This window comes from Thunnus albacares, chromosome 9 (genome assembly GCF_914725855.1).
Source record: "Thunnus albacares chromosome 9, fThuAlb1.1, whole genome shotgun sequence".
NCBI lineage: Eukaryota > Metazoa > Chordata > Actinopteri > Scombriformes > Scombridae > Thunnus > Thunnus albacares.
The window spans coordinates 25975669-25990138 of record NC_058114.1 but is presented as its reverse complement, the minus strand read 5'-3'; the positions used below and the strand labels follow the sequence as shown (position 1 = coordinate 25990138).

Genomic DNA, 14470 nt, shown 5'->3' with positions numbered 1-14470 from the left:
GTGTCTGTTCTCAGAAATAATGGATTGTTTATTTAAGAGGGAAACACCGAAAGGCACAGAACAGATATGGCAGCTAATTTAAAAGCCACGTCCAAACCAAGCAAATGAACATGGATACTGTTCAGAAGCTGAGTTGCTGGCTCCTTTTTGCCAGCAGCTTGAGGCAAGGTGACCTATCAGGTACACACACACACACACACACCTGCAATTTTATACCTGACCTGGCCAGGCTGTCTGCAGGCTGTAATAAGCAGCAGAGTGGAACCCTAACTGTGTTTTCTCCACCCTCACCTTCAAGCCCTGACACAGAACAACATTAAATCTCTTCTCACTGGTAGCACAACAGGTGCTCCAGTTACCAGTTTACACATATAAGAGCTTCAGTAGCCAGCAGTGGTTTCAGCGATGGTCGAGGGGAAACCGTATCGGTACGGGCTGATAGTAGCAGGGCTGTGCATGACCGCAGTCGGCCTGTTCATCATGACTCAGGAGCGACCGCACATCTATGGCACAATGTGCGGTCTGGGCGTCATCATGGTGTGTCTCGGGACTGTGTGGAGCCTCTGCCAGTGCTATCCCAAGGTAGATACAGACTGTGTGTGTGTTGGAGAGAAAAACACAGGAAATAATATGCGATAATGTCATGCAGGGATGGTAATGGAGATAATTGTGTGTTTGTTAGGTTATTTTGGCTCCTGGGATTCAGGAGGAAAGCCTAGAAGATCTAGACTTTACTGCAGCTGCAGCAAAACATGAGAGGTACACACACACACACACACACACTCACACACACTGTCCTAATGGCCCACAGACAAGCGGGTGTTCATTCAGGTCTTAATGATTCCTTGTGGTCGGTCTGTGTGTCTCAGGACGCTAAGCGACCGTCATGTCGTGGGCGAACATGGCGACAGCAGCAGCAGCGTGATGTGTCTGAAGGGAGGGAGGGTCTCCACTAATACACAGTAGATACTAATTTTATTATCTTTACAGGAAAATTAATGGTGATGTAATGGAGTAGCACTGGCAGCAGGGAGGTAATGGAGAGTGGTGAGGAAGAGAAGAGCAGAATAAAAGAAAAAGGAGAGATGAGAGCAGTTAGAAACATGGGTGGAGACACTGTGGAACGCTTCTCTCTCCCTGAACAATGACCATTAATGTTCCCTTGATTAAAGCAATTGAGCCACAGTTAGTGTAGTGGCAAGCGGTTGAAAACCTGCATGTGAATGTTTGCAATTACATGAGTGTTCAGCAGCCAGATAAAGACATGCACACTCAGCAAATCCTGCCTAAGGAGAAAAAAAGTAAGAAAATGAGGACAAAACGCTGGAACTAGACTAGCCTTTCTATTTCTGTCCCTCCCCCTCTCCTCCCCCCTTTCTTATTTCATTTTAGGCATGCTGAGGCTCTGCCAGGTTTCTGTGGCCAAAAGTCAAGTAACAGCAGACTTCTCCCCGAGGCCCTTAAGAGCCAGTGTCACAGCTGTCCCACACTGCAGCTGGTCTGAGGCAGGGACACCATCATCATGACACTCAGGACAGTGATAAGATCTCATGATGCTGTTTGAGTGTGTTTATGTGTTTTTTACAGCTAATGTAAGTGTCTGTTTCTATATTAACAGTTTTGCATCACTTTGTGTCAGTGTGATGTGGTTAATAAAGTCGAATGTGTGTTGCATGGTAGTTCCAGAAGATGGCACTATTTACTATATGAAAGGGAAAGGGAATTTGTATGTAAACCTGAGAGACAGTGAGAGACACACATGTATTTGTTAAATAAGAGGACACTGCACTGACCTACATTAACACCACTAAGACCATTTTTTTGTATAAAAAAAGACACTGTACTTCAGCAACTTAGTGTTGCACTTCCATAGAGACTCGCAAGAGGCACATTTAAAAATGAACCATAAAAATGGGTGCAGTCGATCTCTTGACTTTTATTCTCTCCAGTATGGCGTATGAGTCAAGCTCTGAAAATAGTGGATCTTCCCATAATGCAATTCTATGCTAGTGTCTTAATTTACAGGTCCATGTCTTTAAAACTTAAAGGAGCTTTCTTGTAAACAGACCAAAGTTACATTCACATTCAGTGTTTGTCATCAAAATGCATTGCGTGTATCCTTGAGGCCTAACAAAACATGCTGAATGCATTTTGTTCCTCATAAAATATTTGGAAATATCCGTTGCTACATTTGTTGTTGATCAGCAGAATAGCGTGAAACTGGTGGCAGGAATATGGAACGTGTTTCTTATGTGCATCCTCATACTCGTGCACCATATGAACAAATCAGGGACCCACTTGTAAAAAAACATGGCTCTGCAGCACTACTAGTGGTCAAAAACTCCACAAGGCACCTTTAATGGCACCAGTTTTTAACAGTTTTAAGCTTTCTGTTATGAATTTGTAGTCTCATATTAGAGGTGGCGAAAGTCACTCTGTAGCAGCACATAACCCTAGTTTCTCTTACCTATCACTATCTGGTAAAGGTGTTTAGTGGCTTAATGAGAACACCGCTATCTCTTAAAGGTGGTTAAAAATGCTGTCACACTACAACATGTCCGGTTAGAAACACAAGAGGTTGCCATTGAAGTTCGGAACGCTTTATTATCACTGCCACCATTAGCACACACTTTCAGTTGACGTTGGGATGTGGTTGGCTTCTATGAACGCAGACAACTTCAAGAGAGTTCAACAGGGGAGGTTTTAGGCTCTATAATCCTCTCTGGCGCACTGAGTCCGATACTTTGATACGTGTGGAGAGAGAGATAGCCTGACCTGGGCGGCAAAACAGCCCAAGGCACAAAATGCCCCAAAATATATATACAAAAAAATACTGCAAAGCAGCAGATGCTATGGACTACATCAGAATGTAAATGCTCACAACCTTGTATCTCTGTCCTCTCTGATAATTTCTTCCATGCTTAAGATTTTTTACTTGAGCTGTAAGATTGAAAAATATAGTTACATAACTCTGGGAATTCAGAAATACACAAAATTTACTTTCTCACTATTTGTCTCTACAGTAAAATTGTTGCTGTCATAATTTCCGCCAATCATCAATGCCAGAATCCCACTGGACATGCACTGTAAAGGTCAGTGTATGTGGGATCAAAGTTCAATTTATTTGAATAGTTTACCTTTAGAAAATCAGTGTACTGTTGTATGAGGCCCACTTTTAGTGAGAAAGCTCAATCTAAGATAACCCTGATGACATCATCAGGGTTGTTTTCTCAGTCTTGACAAAGCTCCTCCAGATCCACAGAGGACATTATGTAACTTATTACACAGGCCAAGTTGTACTCCTCATGATGAGTAAACTCTCTCCATGTGTAAAATCAGTGGGGTGCACCTTTAAGTGCACTGTAGGACTTAATAATCACTTATTCTGTTAAAAAAAAAAAAAAAAAAAAAAAAACTACACATGAACTCACCATGGTGAGCCTCTCTGCACACAGTATGAGTTCAGGCATAAACAAACTCGCACTGACATGTATAATTCACATTGTTGTGAGCACACATGTGAAAACAGTCTTTACAAATTAACTTGAACTGAGAGGAAGTTTTTTTCTCAGATTGATATTTAATAATTTCAGGGAACTTTGTGGGGAAGCATGAAACATGACTCCTCTACTGTAAGAGGTGTTTTTAACGGAGGAGAATCATTCGATACAAAAGCGGTGGCGTGAGCCCCAGGAACGTCACAAGTCCCCGCCTTATATTATAAGAATCAATTGTTCGATTTTTTTTTCTCAATCAGAATAGATGGTTGGAGGCGTTATCTGACAGTCAGGCTCACGGCACGCGCGTCTGTCGGAGACACCAAAACATCTGGATCACTCAGACTGAAATAAAAACTCATCAGTGGATTTGTGTCATTTCACACTTATCCTAATTTTACTGAAAACGATCCAGGATCAGTGTGAAGAATGCGTCGCACCTCAGTCTGGATTGGCTTGGTGCTGTGTTTGTGCGCATCTTTGGCCGCGAGCGCGCAGGACTACCCCGAGGACGACGAGATGATCCTGGATCTGATCCGTGAGGACGGGACTCAACCTGAAACCGGAGCCGAACCCGCTGCTGAGTTTCTCAGGTGCAGCAAGGTAATAATCATCATTTATCTGTCTGAGAAATCAAAGCATCTCCGTTTTTACCTGCGTTTGAGCACCTGACAATTTTCTGCGGCTGCACCCTCCACTGATGGAGTGTCACCTGTGATAAGCATTAAATCTGGAGTCATAAATGTTGAGATGTTTTTATCTGGATTTTTCTTTGGTCTCATGGTGGCAAATAATCCATTAGACAATCTAGAAAATACACCACCCTATACTTAAATGTGTTCTTGCAAACTGACAACCCAAAAGTTGCAAATTTTATTTTTGCATGATTAAAACATGATCTGTAAATGATTAAGTTACTTTTTTTGCAAGTACGTCTCATATTTCCTGCATGCGGACAGAGCACCTGTACTCTATGTTCTCTGTGCTGTGCTGCAGGCGGCGTGGCGCGTGCCCGGTCAGTACCTGGTCATGCTGCATCAGGGGACGCACGAGTCTCATGTCCAGAGGACCATCAGGAGGCTGAGAGCCAAAGCAGCCAGGAGAGGCTACCTGGTGGAGATCCTGCAGACCTACTCTGGAGCTCTGCGCGGCTTCCTGGTCAAGATGAGCAGCGACGTCCTTCATCTGGTAACTGCTCAGCTGTTATCACGCTGCTGCTGTGCTCACCTGTATCAACCTAACATGTGGAGAACAAAAGTCTGAATTAACTTCTAGTGTGTGAAGACACCAACTATCAGAAAAAATGTATTCTTATGGGCTAATATCAACAAAAATGCATTTCTTTTGCCAAAAATGTTTTCAGCTCCTTGGAATTTTTCATGTTTTGTTGTTTTAACTGTTTGAAGCACAGTGGATTTGAAGTAATAAGGTATAAAGACTTCAGTTATATAGCACCTTTCAAAGAAGTGTTACAAAGTACTTTACAGTAAAACAAAAATAAAACATGCAGAGAAGATTAAAAATGATGATAAGCATTAAATAAAATCTAAATAGTAAAAGGTAAAAATGAGCCACTTAAAGGAGCAATGTGTAGAATTTAGTGGCACCTAACTGTCAGGTTTCAGATTGCAACAAACTAAATACTCCCCCTTATGAGCATGTAGGAGAACCTACATTGGCTGCGAAACTCGTGAAAAATGCAAGAGGCCCTCTCTAGAGCCAGTGTTTGCTTTGTCCGTTCTGGGCTACTGTAGAAACATGGCGGTACAACATCTCAGGCTCCGTGGAAGAGGACCTGCTCCCTCTGTAGATATAAAGGGCTCATTCTAAGGTAACAAAAACCCAACAAGTATTATTTTCAGGTGATTATACACTAATTAAAACATACTTATGAATATTATATTCAATTTCTGCCAAGTCAGTTCTGCTAAGATGCAACGAAATCTTACACACTGGTCCTTTAAAAAAATGACAGTGATTTTAGATTGTTTAGTTAGGAGTTGCAATGAGATAAAAATGAGTTTTCATCTAAATAATGGAAAACATGTCATTAGCGCCAGGCTTCATCAGGTCATACAATTGCGCATCATCCGCCTAACAATGGTCGTCTATAGCTATTATGTCTGCAGATGATATGCCCAAAGGTGGAAATGTAGATATGTTTGCATCAGCTTTACACATCTGTGTGTGGTTGGCTATCATCAAACTTAATTATTATGACGGCCAAAATGCCCATTACACTACCATGGGACCTACTTTGATCACACCCACATAAAAACATTATGTATGTGTTCTTCTCAGGCGATGATGCTCCCTCATGTCCAATATATAGAAGAGGACTCATCCATCTTTGCTCAGAGCGCCCCTTGGAACCTTCAGAGGTTACTGCAGCCTCTTGGTAGCACCTTGGAGAACGCAACATACAGGCCACCCAGTGAGTCAGTCTCTGTCTCACACACACACACACACACACACACACACACACACACACACACACACACACACACACACACACACACACACACACACACACACACACACACACACAAACACCCAAAGTAATTACATTCTCAAACCTTCCGTCCTCTGCAGATGATGGAGGGTTGGCGGAGGTGTATCTGATGGATGGCAGTGTTCAGAGTTCTCACAGAGAGGTTGAAGGACGAGTGGTCATCACAGACTTCAATAACGTCCCTGAGGAGGATGGAGTCAGAGTCCATAGACAGGTTACACACATATACACACACACACACACACAAAGGAAATACTTACACTTGCACAATACTTATATTTATGAGTGCAGTTCAATAACAAAGCTTTCAATTCCTCAGTGAGTTTCACAGTTTTGTGTGACCCTCTCTCCTCTGTAGGCCAGCCAGTGTGACAGTCACGGCACACACATGGCTGGGGTTGTGAGTGGGTCAGACTCAGGTGTTGCTCGGGGCACTGGTGTCAACCTGGTCCGTGTGCTCAACTGTCAGGGGAAGGGGACTGTGTCAGGAGCTCTGGCAGGTAGGACTCCCTCTGTCATTATATGAATATTATATTTATGAACAACAAATAGTCTTTGGATGTTTTAAAAAGTTAGTGAGATCATGCTTTAAAGGATAGTTTCACAATTTTTCAAGTCCGTCTTAAAACAACAGTCAGGTGTCCATATGAACAGTGACAGAGGTTTTCCTCATTGTAATCATTCCTCCTGTTCATACTGGCTATTAAAAGATCTCCTTCAAATGTGCTTTCAGTGTAAGTGATGGAGGCCAAAAGCCACAGTGTGTCCACACAGTCATTTTGTGCAAAAATGTAATTAAAAGTTTATCTGAAGCTTCTTCTGAGGCTTCAGCAGTTTGATTTAGTCATATCAAGTGAATATCTGCCACATTTAGCATCAAATTCCCTCTTTGTGTTTTTTCTCAGACAGTGTTTCCCTGTTGAGCTGTGGTGGAAGTATAGTAACAAAAAAAGGAACTTTGGAACTAAAAAGACTAACGTTGAAAGATATTTACTTGATTTCACTTATTTTGATGGCTGAAGCTTCATATTAGCTTCAGATAAACTTTTAAATACATTTTTGGAGACAGAGGCTTGTGGATTTTGCCCCTGATCACTTACATTGTAAATGAGGAATGATTATGGAAAGAAAAATCTATTTCAATGTTCATTTGAGCACCTAACTATTGTTTTAAGACAGACTTGAAGAACTGTGAACCCTTCCTTTAAACCTGTTCACAGTAGTAATTTCTGTACACTGACTTTATTTTCTTACTTGAACATCATTCTTCTCTCTTCCTCTCAGGCATGGAGTATATCCGAGCGACTTTACTGGCCCGTCCGGTGAATGCTGTTATCATTCTGCTGCCTTTCATCGGAGGCTTCAGCCGATCATTAAACGCAGCCTGTCGGGACATGGTGGCTAACGGAGCCGTGGTCATCGCAGCAGCGGGGAACTACAGAGATGACGCCTGCCTCTACTCGCCTGCTTCAGAGCCTGAGGTTACATTATAATTCATCTGAGGAGCCTGACATTTACACGCTGTACCACCTACTCACAACCATTACTCTAACTTCTCATGTGTGCAGGTCATCACAGTCGGGGCAGTAAACTCAGCCGACCAGCTCATGTCACAGGGAGCAGGTGGCAGCAACTTTGGCCGCTGCGTTGATCTGTTTGCGCCTGGTGATGACATTGTTAGTGCCAGTAGTGACTGCAGCACCTGTTTTACCTCCCAAAGTGGAACCTCCCAGGCAGCTGCACACGCTGCTGGTATACACACACACACACCTAAAATATCTAAAAACAACACAAGTAACCAAAAACAAAGCATGCACCTGTGGCTGCAGAATAAATGGTTTATATTCATGTGTAGGTATAGCAGCAGTGATCCTGTCGTCCAATCAGAACGCGTCACCGGTGCAGGTCCTGCAGGTGATGCTGCACTATTCCATCAGCAACAAAATCAACCTTCTCCCTCTGCCTGAAACACATCATCTCACTACTCCAAACCTGCTGGCAGCTATGCCTCCTGCCAACAACACAACAAGTTAGTGACTCACACTTTGTGATCTTACACACATGAACAGCATCTGTGTGTAGTTTACACTGTGTGCTCACTTGGGTGTGTAGGTGGGGAGCTTCTGTGTCGGTCAGTGTGGTCAGAGAGGTCAGGGGTCACGAACACGGACAAGACTATCAGTCGCTGTCGTCAGGGGGAGGAGATGATGGGCTGCAGCAGCTACGCTCCTGACGGTGTACGCGTGGGAGAAACTGTTGCTGTGAGTTTAAATGGACTTCTCTAAAAATCTTTCATCTAATGTCCACAAACATCAGAAGTTACTGATGCTTCAATTCTGTGTTAACAGGTGAACAGCGGGCAGATGGAGTGTGTTGCCTATAATGGTCCTGGGGGTAAAGGTGTGTATGCTGTGGCCCGTTGCTGTGTAAAGAGTGGTCTACAGTGCCAGGTCCATGCTAGTCGTGAGCCTGGGCAAGATGCTGAGTGTGACGGCCTGCAGCACCACCTGTCTGGTATGTCACAGATAGGATCGTACTACGGACAGCTTAAAGGGGATGTATTATGCACATTTCCAGGTCTCTATTTTTATTCTGGGGATCTAATGGAATATCTTTGCATGTTTTACGGTTAAAAAACTCCTTTATCTTATACTGGATCTTTATGCAGCTCCTCAGTTCAGCCCCTGTTTTAGCTCATGTCTCTTTAAGGACCCCCTCCTGAGGAGCCCACTCTGTTCTGATTGGTTAGCTTCTGGAAGATGTCTCTTAGCAAATACATTCGTACATGTTTGAGCCAAAATCTGATCTGAAATATGCGAGTGGACGACATGAACAAACCATGAAATAACCTGAGCAACAAATGCTACTTAATGGACAGAAGCCCTGGCTTTTGACTTCCAGGGAGTATTTTTACATACGTTCACCTTAAGTTTTGGACCTTTGACCATGTTTAACATGAACATCTAACATTATAACAGTATAGAAATGAATAAAGAAAATCACAAAAAGCATTATATATCCCCTATAAAGGAATAGTTCACTTTCAGGTGACAGATCAATACCACTCATTAGCCAGCTAGCCTGGCACTGTCCAAAAGGTAAAAAATATCAGCCTACCAGCACCACTAAAGCTAATTTATCAAAGCTATATTTTGTTTTATATTCTGACACTAAACCCCCTGTAACAATCACAACTCATTGTTTTTACACTTTGGTTTTTGTACATATTAAACGAACAAGATAGAACGTGTTAATTAGTGAACTTTACAGGTGCTGGAAGGCAGATTTCTTTTACCTTTAGATAAGCTAACTGTTTCCCTGTTTCCCATCTTTCTGCTAAGCTAAGCTATCTGGCTGCTGACTAACCTTTTATTTAGCACACACATGTAAAAGTAGCATCAATCTTCTCATCTAACTCACAGCAAGAAAGCAAATGAGCATATTCCCCAAATATGTCAAACTATTCCTTTAAAAAGGGTATATTTTGAAGAAGTCAAAGTTACTATACCGTACTATATATAAACTGTCCTTTAAATCTTGTACAAGCTTTTGATGTGGCTGCATTTAGAACATCTTGGTCAATTATGCTAGTTACCATGGCAATCACCCTGAAAGGAAAATTAACTCCCTGCTATTATAAATACCAGCTTTGTGTGTGGCATAAAGACTGGGGGTTTTCAAACGCTGTTATAACACATTTACATGATATTCCTTATTGATTACCCTCACGATGAATTTGGGTTGGAGAGTGGGTCACTGCTTGTCTGACAATCACTTATAGCTAACGTAATTGTTTAAAGTTTTTTTCTGGTGTGATCTCCTGTAAACATACAGCGCTTCTCTTGTTAGGCTGTACATCTCGGTCCACTGCTGAGATCTTGTCAGACTCACGTCCACATCACGGTGATCGGAGGCGTTGCGTGGTGAAAGAAGAGGTGACATCACATGCGGTGTGCTGCCATGCTCCGTCTTTGGAGTGCAACTTGTTGGAAAACATATCAGCTGATAAAGAGCAGGTGAATGAGAGAAATGTCTTTTAAGATCACCTCCTCAACTTTCCCTCAGACTCTGACTGAACTCTAACATCGCTGCTGTTCTTCTCCAGGTCGAGGTGTCCTGTCCCTCTGGCTGGACTCTGACCGACTGTAGTGCTGTCTCCCAGGGCTCTGCTATCTTGGGGCCAGTTGCTAGGGGCAACAGTTGCCATGTCCGCACCGCCACAGGAGCAGATGGGGCAGCTGGCATCGCTGTCTGCTGTCGCATCAGACCACCAGAGCAGCCCACCACAACTCCTCACTGATCACTGATCATCTCACTTTGATGTCCAACACCGTGGAAACAGCTTGGATATTTCTTTAATGCAGTGTTGTTATATTTGTCTTTCATCACCTTTAGACCCCAGAATACTCAGGTGTGATTATGAGCACTTCTGTAAAACTGTTCAGTTTTAGGATTAGATCCAGATCAGCTCCAGCACACACATTGACTTACAAATGTTGCCTCATCTAGTACTGTCTTCTTATCTACATTTAAACCATTTCACATACACAGTTTGTAAAATGTAACCAAATATTTTTGTATCTTTTTACATAACAATTTAAAAAGCTTTCTTGAATATATGATTCATTTATTAAAAGAAATGTTGACTTAGTTGTTTTATCTGACAGACTGTCTGTGTGTTGTTTGAATTCAAGTGAACATTATAAGACAGGTTACAATAGTTTAAGAACGTGGTTCTCAAAGTGGGGTACGGGGTAATTCTGTCCACAAGTAACACAATGACATTATGTATGACTATTTTGTCATGGGTTTCATACACTTTAATTTATAATTAAATTAAATTAAATTTTGTAATAAGACATCTAAAAGCAAAAATCTTATCAGATGGGAGACCCTGGGACAAAATCTTATCAAATGGGAGTCTGTGAACTAATTTTTGTCAGTTTAGGGGTCCTTGATGTGAAAAAGTTTGAGAACCACTGGTTCTTGACTGCACTGTGTATTTGACCCAATGTTTTCAGCTGGTTTAGGACAATACTCTGTTCCTAAAAGAAGGATACCCAGACAATGAAAAGGAAGTAGCAAATAAAAGGATGCAAAGACAGCTGACACAGTGACAGACTGCAGTTCAGTCAAAGCCAGATGCACTGAAATATCTATCAGAGTACACACAACTAAACACACAGTGGGTGGCTCAGTCAGCAGCAGGAACAGCTGCAGGCACTCAGCTGTAATAGCAGCTTGATTAATACGCTGGGTTTCTCATGCTCACTTTGCATTTGTCTGAAGATGCAGACAACAAAAGTTAAATAGCGGACTTTGCTCTCTGTCTGGAGGATAACATGGGATGAGGTACTGAGTGGAGATCCTACAGCAGGCTACAATTAAAATGTACAAATGAAAATGAAGATGCACCAACATGATGTCAGGTAGATCTCTGGCCTGAAATAAAGTCATGAATAATGTGACAATCTGTAAATGTACATGAAAAACAATGTTTACAAAAGGTTGTGCATTCCAGTTTATTTTATATCAAATTTCCCCTTAATCAAACTCTGATGTACAAATTAAAACTGAGTTTTAACATGCATTACAGAATCCTGTGATGGCAGAAGTGAATTTTCAAAATTGAATGACAGTAAAAACCCGTATAGATGCCAATCCATACCCACGCACTTACCCATCCCTCCCTGCATCCCAGGATTAAAACAAAAGATTGTTCTGAAGTGTTTTTTCCTTCTTTTTTTTTTTTTTTTTAAAGTAGTTGTGATGTAGCAGAGGGGCAAACCTAGGAGAGACTCTCGGCTGAATTATCACTTGGCACAGACTGCATGCAGCTCCATCAGATAGCACGTAACCAGCCACAGAGGAGGGGCGTGTGTTTGTGACAGTAAGTGCTAATGACCAAATTACACAGCAAACAACACAGGGGGCTGTTTTTTTTTTTTCCTCCGTCACACAGAAAAGACAAACTTCACCACCACTTACTGCCACACATGCAAATGTGCCAGAGAGCACAACATGACATTCACATCTAGTGAGATAGAGAGGAAAATGGGCTGGGGGGATGTGTGGAAGGGCTAAAACAATGTCTTCCCTCTCCTCAGGCTCCAAGAGCCCACAGCAAGGACGCAGAGGAGCCTCAGTGGATTGATTACGTGATGACTCCAACAGAAAACCATTTTGCATGATTGCTTCGTAGGTCCTCACACTGTAAACATTGACCTGTTAAAGCTGATAGCTAGTCTGCTAAGCTAGTTTAAGCTCATGTCTTCAGAACATCTGAGTGAAAGTGTGGCTTCCTTAAAACTATCTAGCATAAATCAGTATCTACAAAGTGTCTCTGCTTGAGTGCAGAGTGAAAAGAAGCAGCATTTGACCATCACTAAAACCCTGTCCTGTCACCTCAACCCTGTTTTATTAGGGTAACCCCCCCCTCTCCCCCATACACACAGAATTATCAACCAACAGTAACATTTCTACAATCCTTTGTCACAACACACAGAGGACATTCCCTGTATTGTTTTGGGTCTAGCGGGAGATGAAGAAGCCCTGTTGCACTACTACAGTGAGACTATTTGACCACAGGAGACACTGGTTTGGTGTCACGGTCAGGACAGGTGGAGAAGACGTTAACGCACCTCCACAGAGACGTGACAATATGGTGTCAGAGGTGGGACAGGGGGAGAGATCGGGAGGTTAAGGCACTTCAAGTCTCCCGATGATTGGGGGATGATGGTTACACGGGGATGTTGTTCTTGAGTGAAAACTCGGGCTACATTTGGGTTAGGCTCCTCTGTGTTTCCAAAGGTAGACAAAAGCAAAAGGCAAAGCAAAAAGAAAACTCCATCGAAAAAAAAAAAAAAATCAAACCTGATAAAGCAGAGGTAACAGTGAGGCGAGGACCTGTTCTTTGTGTGTTTGTGAGTGAAGTGAATGATGTGACACACGCTTGCATGTTTTTCACAAGTTCTACCATAGTGTGTTATTCTTTGTGTGTGCGTGTATACCCTTGGCACCTAAAAAATAAAACATGCTCCTGAGCTCCCCCTCAGTCACAACTGATCTGTGGGCTTCCAGATCAGCTTTTTCTTGCATAAGGCTTGAGTCCCTAAACATCCTCTCCAAAATTCAAATCCGTCCAGAGTCAAAGAAAGTGGCAAAGAAAATAAAACACGGCAATGAAAAGAGTAAAATCCAGCACATGAGGCTGCCTGTCAGCGAGAAGTAGGGAGAGTGCTGACCATGGCTGGCACTGCTTGTTTCAGATTTGCTGAGGGCTGGGATCTGTCCTGTTTCTAGGACAGGCCCCTGCCCGCGCTGCGTCCCCGTAGCGACACAATGGTCGCCAGGGGGTCAAAGGTCAAGTCACAGGCAGAGTGGCTTGCTATCAGGGCTTCCATGTGTCTGCAGAAGTGGCACTGAAAATAGATCTTGAGTGTTAAAAGCAAAAGAAGAAGAGGACACGAGCACGAGGAGGCTCTAGAGGAACTGACCGGTGCTGCTGTACGTCACAATAGACTGGGCTGGACTATAAAGTGCATACTTAACCCCACCCCTCCCAAGTGCTTGTGTGTAGAGATGTTTCTGTACAAGTGCACACGCACTGTCTGTACGCCAAGTTCCTCTAGAGCGGCTAACGTGACCTCTTGCAATTGCATGGCTGTGGAGTTGAGCACAGGAGACTTTAAAATATTATCTTACATCGGAAATTACATCTATGGAACAAATCTTTACAATATGAATGTCTATGTAGATACATTGGCAAATATGAGCAGAAAATTGTTAAAACACAACCCAAACCCATCCTCCACCTCGCTGTCATTCTGAGTGAATGAATGAATAAAAGGATAAACTGAAGTCATCCGTGATTGTGGAAGATTTTGCACTTCCCCCGTAATCAACTCTGCTGCCCTTAATGCATCTCCACCATCGCCTTGGCTGGTCTGAAAGGAAGTAATTTATGATTTATTCATAGCTCCTTAGTTGCCGTAGCGACCGAGAGAATAATTGTTCTGATTGGCTTGTTGTGGAGTCCTAAATGTCCTGACCAATCAGAGGCGAAGTGCAGCCCTTTCAAATGGCTGCCCGGAGCTGTGCTGCCTCTCCTTATGGAGGGATCCTGCTGGTGGAGGAGCTAGGGGTCCACGTCTTCTAGATCGCTCTTTGAATCACCGAGCATCATGGGAGACTCTGACCCCTGTGAGAGAGAAAAGGTGCGCGTTTAATGTGAGAAATGTGGTGTTTTTGTGAAGAAAGGGAACAAATGGTGAATCATCTATGTGCTAGGCAGTGACAGTGGGATTATAACTTGTAAACAACACGCTCATTATCTGCAGTGTTCATGCCTGCGGCAGAACAATTCTGACAATCTTGTGTAGTGTGGGCATCCTGACAAGCACAGCATGAGTCAGAAAAAGAATGAAATCCACCACTAATAACAACCGTGGGAGGCCTTTAC

The 14470-nt window shown here is 42.8% G+C and overlaps 3 protein-coding genes and 1 long non-coding RNA gene across 6 annotated transcripts in view; 2 read left to right on the top strand and 2 right to left on the bottom strand.

The window, feature by feature from the left end:
- Nucleotides 1–55: 55 nt before the first annotated feature.
- bsnd (barttin CLCNK type accessory subunit beta) lies at nucleotides 56–2740 on the top strand. Its single transcript, XM_044361498.1, has 3 exons — nucleotides 56–582; nucleotides 683–759; nucleotides 1393–2740. The coding sequence occupies exons 1-3, from the start codon at nucleotides 406–408 to the stop codon at nucleotides 1502–1504; spliced, it is 366 nt and encodes a 121-aa protein (XP_044217433.1). The 5' UTR covers nucleotides 56–405; the 3' UTR covers nucleotides 1505–2740.
- Nucleotides 2741–3416: 676 nt separating this feature from the next.
- pcsk9 (proprotein convertase subtilisin/kexin type 9) lies at nucleotides 3417–10673 on the top strand. The gene is made up of 12 exons (XM_044361493.1): nucleotides 3417–4100; nucleotides 4494–4685; nucleotides 5799–5931; nucleotides 6090–6223; nucleotides 6368–6509; nucleotides 7294–7490; nucleotides 7578–7761; nucleotides 7865–8038; nucleotides 8122–8270; nucleotides 8358–8523; nucleotides 9859–10025; nucleotides 10115–10673. The coding sequence occupies exons 1-12, from the start codon at nucleotides 3927–3929 to the stop codon at nucleotides 10307–10309; spliced, it is 2007 nt and encodes a 668-aa protein (XP_044217428.1). The 5' UTR covers nucleotides 3417–3926; the 3' UTR covers nucleotides 10310–10673.
- On the bottom strand, nucleotides 5297–9928 carry LOC122988859. The gene is made up of 4 exons (XR_006404904.1): nucleotides 9842–9928; nucleotides 6074–6191; nucleotides 5754–5902; nucleotides 5297–5323 (listed from the first exon to the last, which is right to left on the bottom strand). It is a non-coding gene; the product is annotated as an uncharacterized LOC122988859 (long non-coding RNA).
- Nucleotides 10674–11512: 839 nt separating the features above from the next.
- The window catches only part of usp24 (ubiquitin specific peptidase 24), a 34752-nt gene continuing 31794 nt past the window's right edge, over nucleotides 11513–14470 (bottom strand). For all 3 annotated transcript variants that reach the window (XM_044361489.1, XM_044361490.1, XM_044361491.1), the window contains one exon: nucleotides 11513–14209. In XM_044361489.1, coding sequence (XP_044217424.1) covers nucleotides 14147–14209 — 63 coding nt within the window. In that variant the 3' untranslated portion in view covers nucleotides 11513–14146. The remainder of the gene's footprint in view (nucleotides 14210–14470) is intronic.

Bases quoted from the DNA above. Each gene is read 5' to 3' on its own strand.
- bsnd (XM_044361498.1), top strand. From the start codon at position 406: ATGGTCGAGGGGAAACCGTATCGGTACGGGCTGATAGTAGCAGGGCTG. The intron at 583-682 runs GTAGATACAGAC...TGTGTTTGTTAG, and splicing joins TCTGCCAGTGCTATCCCAAG to GTTATTTTGGCTCCTGGGAT. The intron at 760-1,392 runs GTACACACACAC...ATTTCATTTTAG, and splicing joins GCTGCAGCAAAACATGAGAG to GCATGCTGAGGCTCTGCCAG.
- pcsk9 (XM_044361493.1), top strand. From the start codon at position 3,927: ATGCGTCGCACCTCAGTCTGGATTGGCTTGGTGCTGTGTTTGTGCGCA. The intron at 4,101-4,493 runs GTAATAATCATC...GCTGTGCTGCAG, and splicing joins AGTTTCTCAGGTGCAGCAAG to GCGGCGTGGCGCGTGCCCGG. The intron at 6,510-7,293 runs GTAGGACTCCCT...TCTTCCTCTCAG, and splicing joins TGTGTCAGGAGCTCTGGCAG to GCATGGAGTATATCCGAGCG.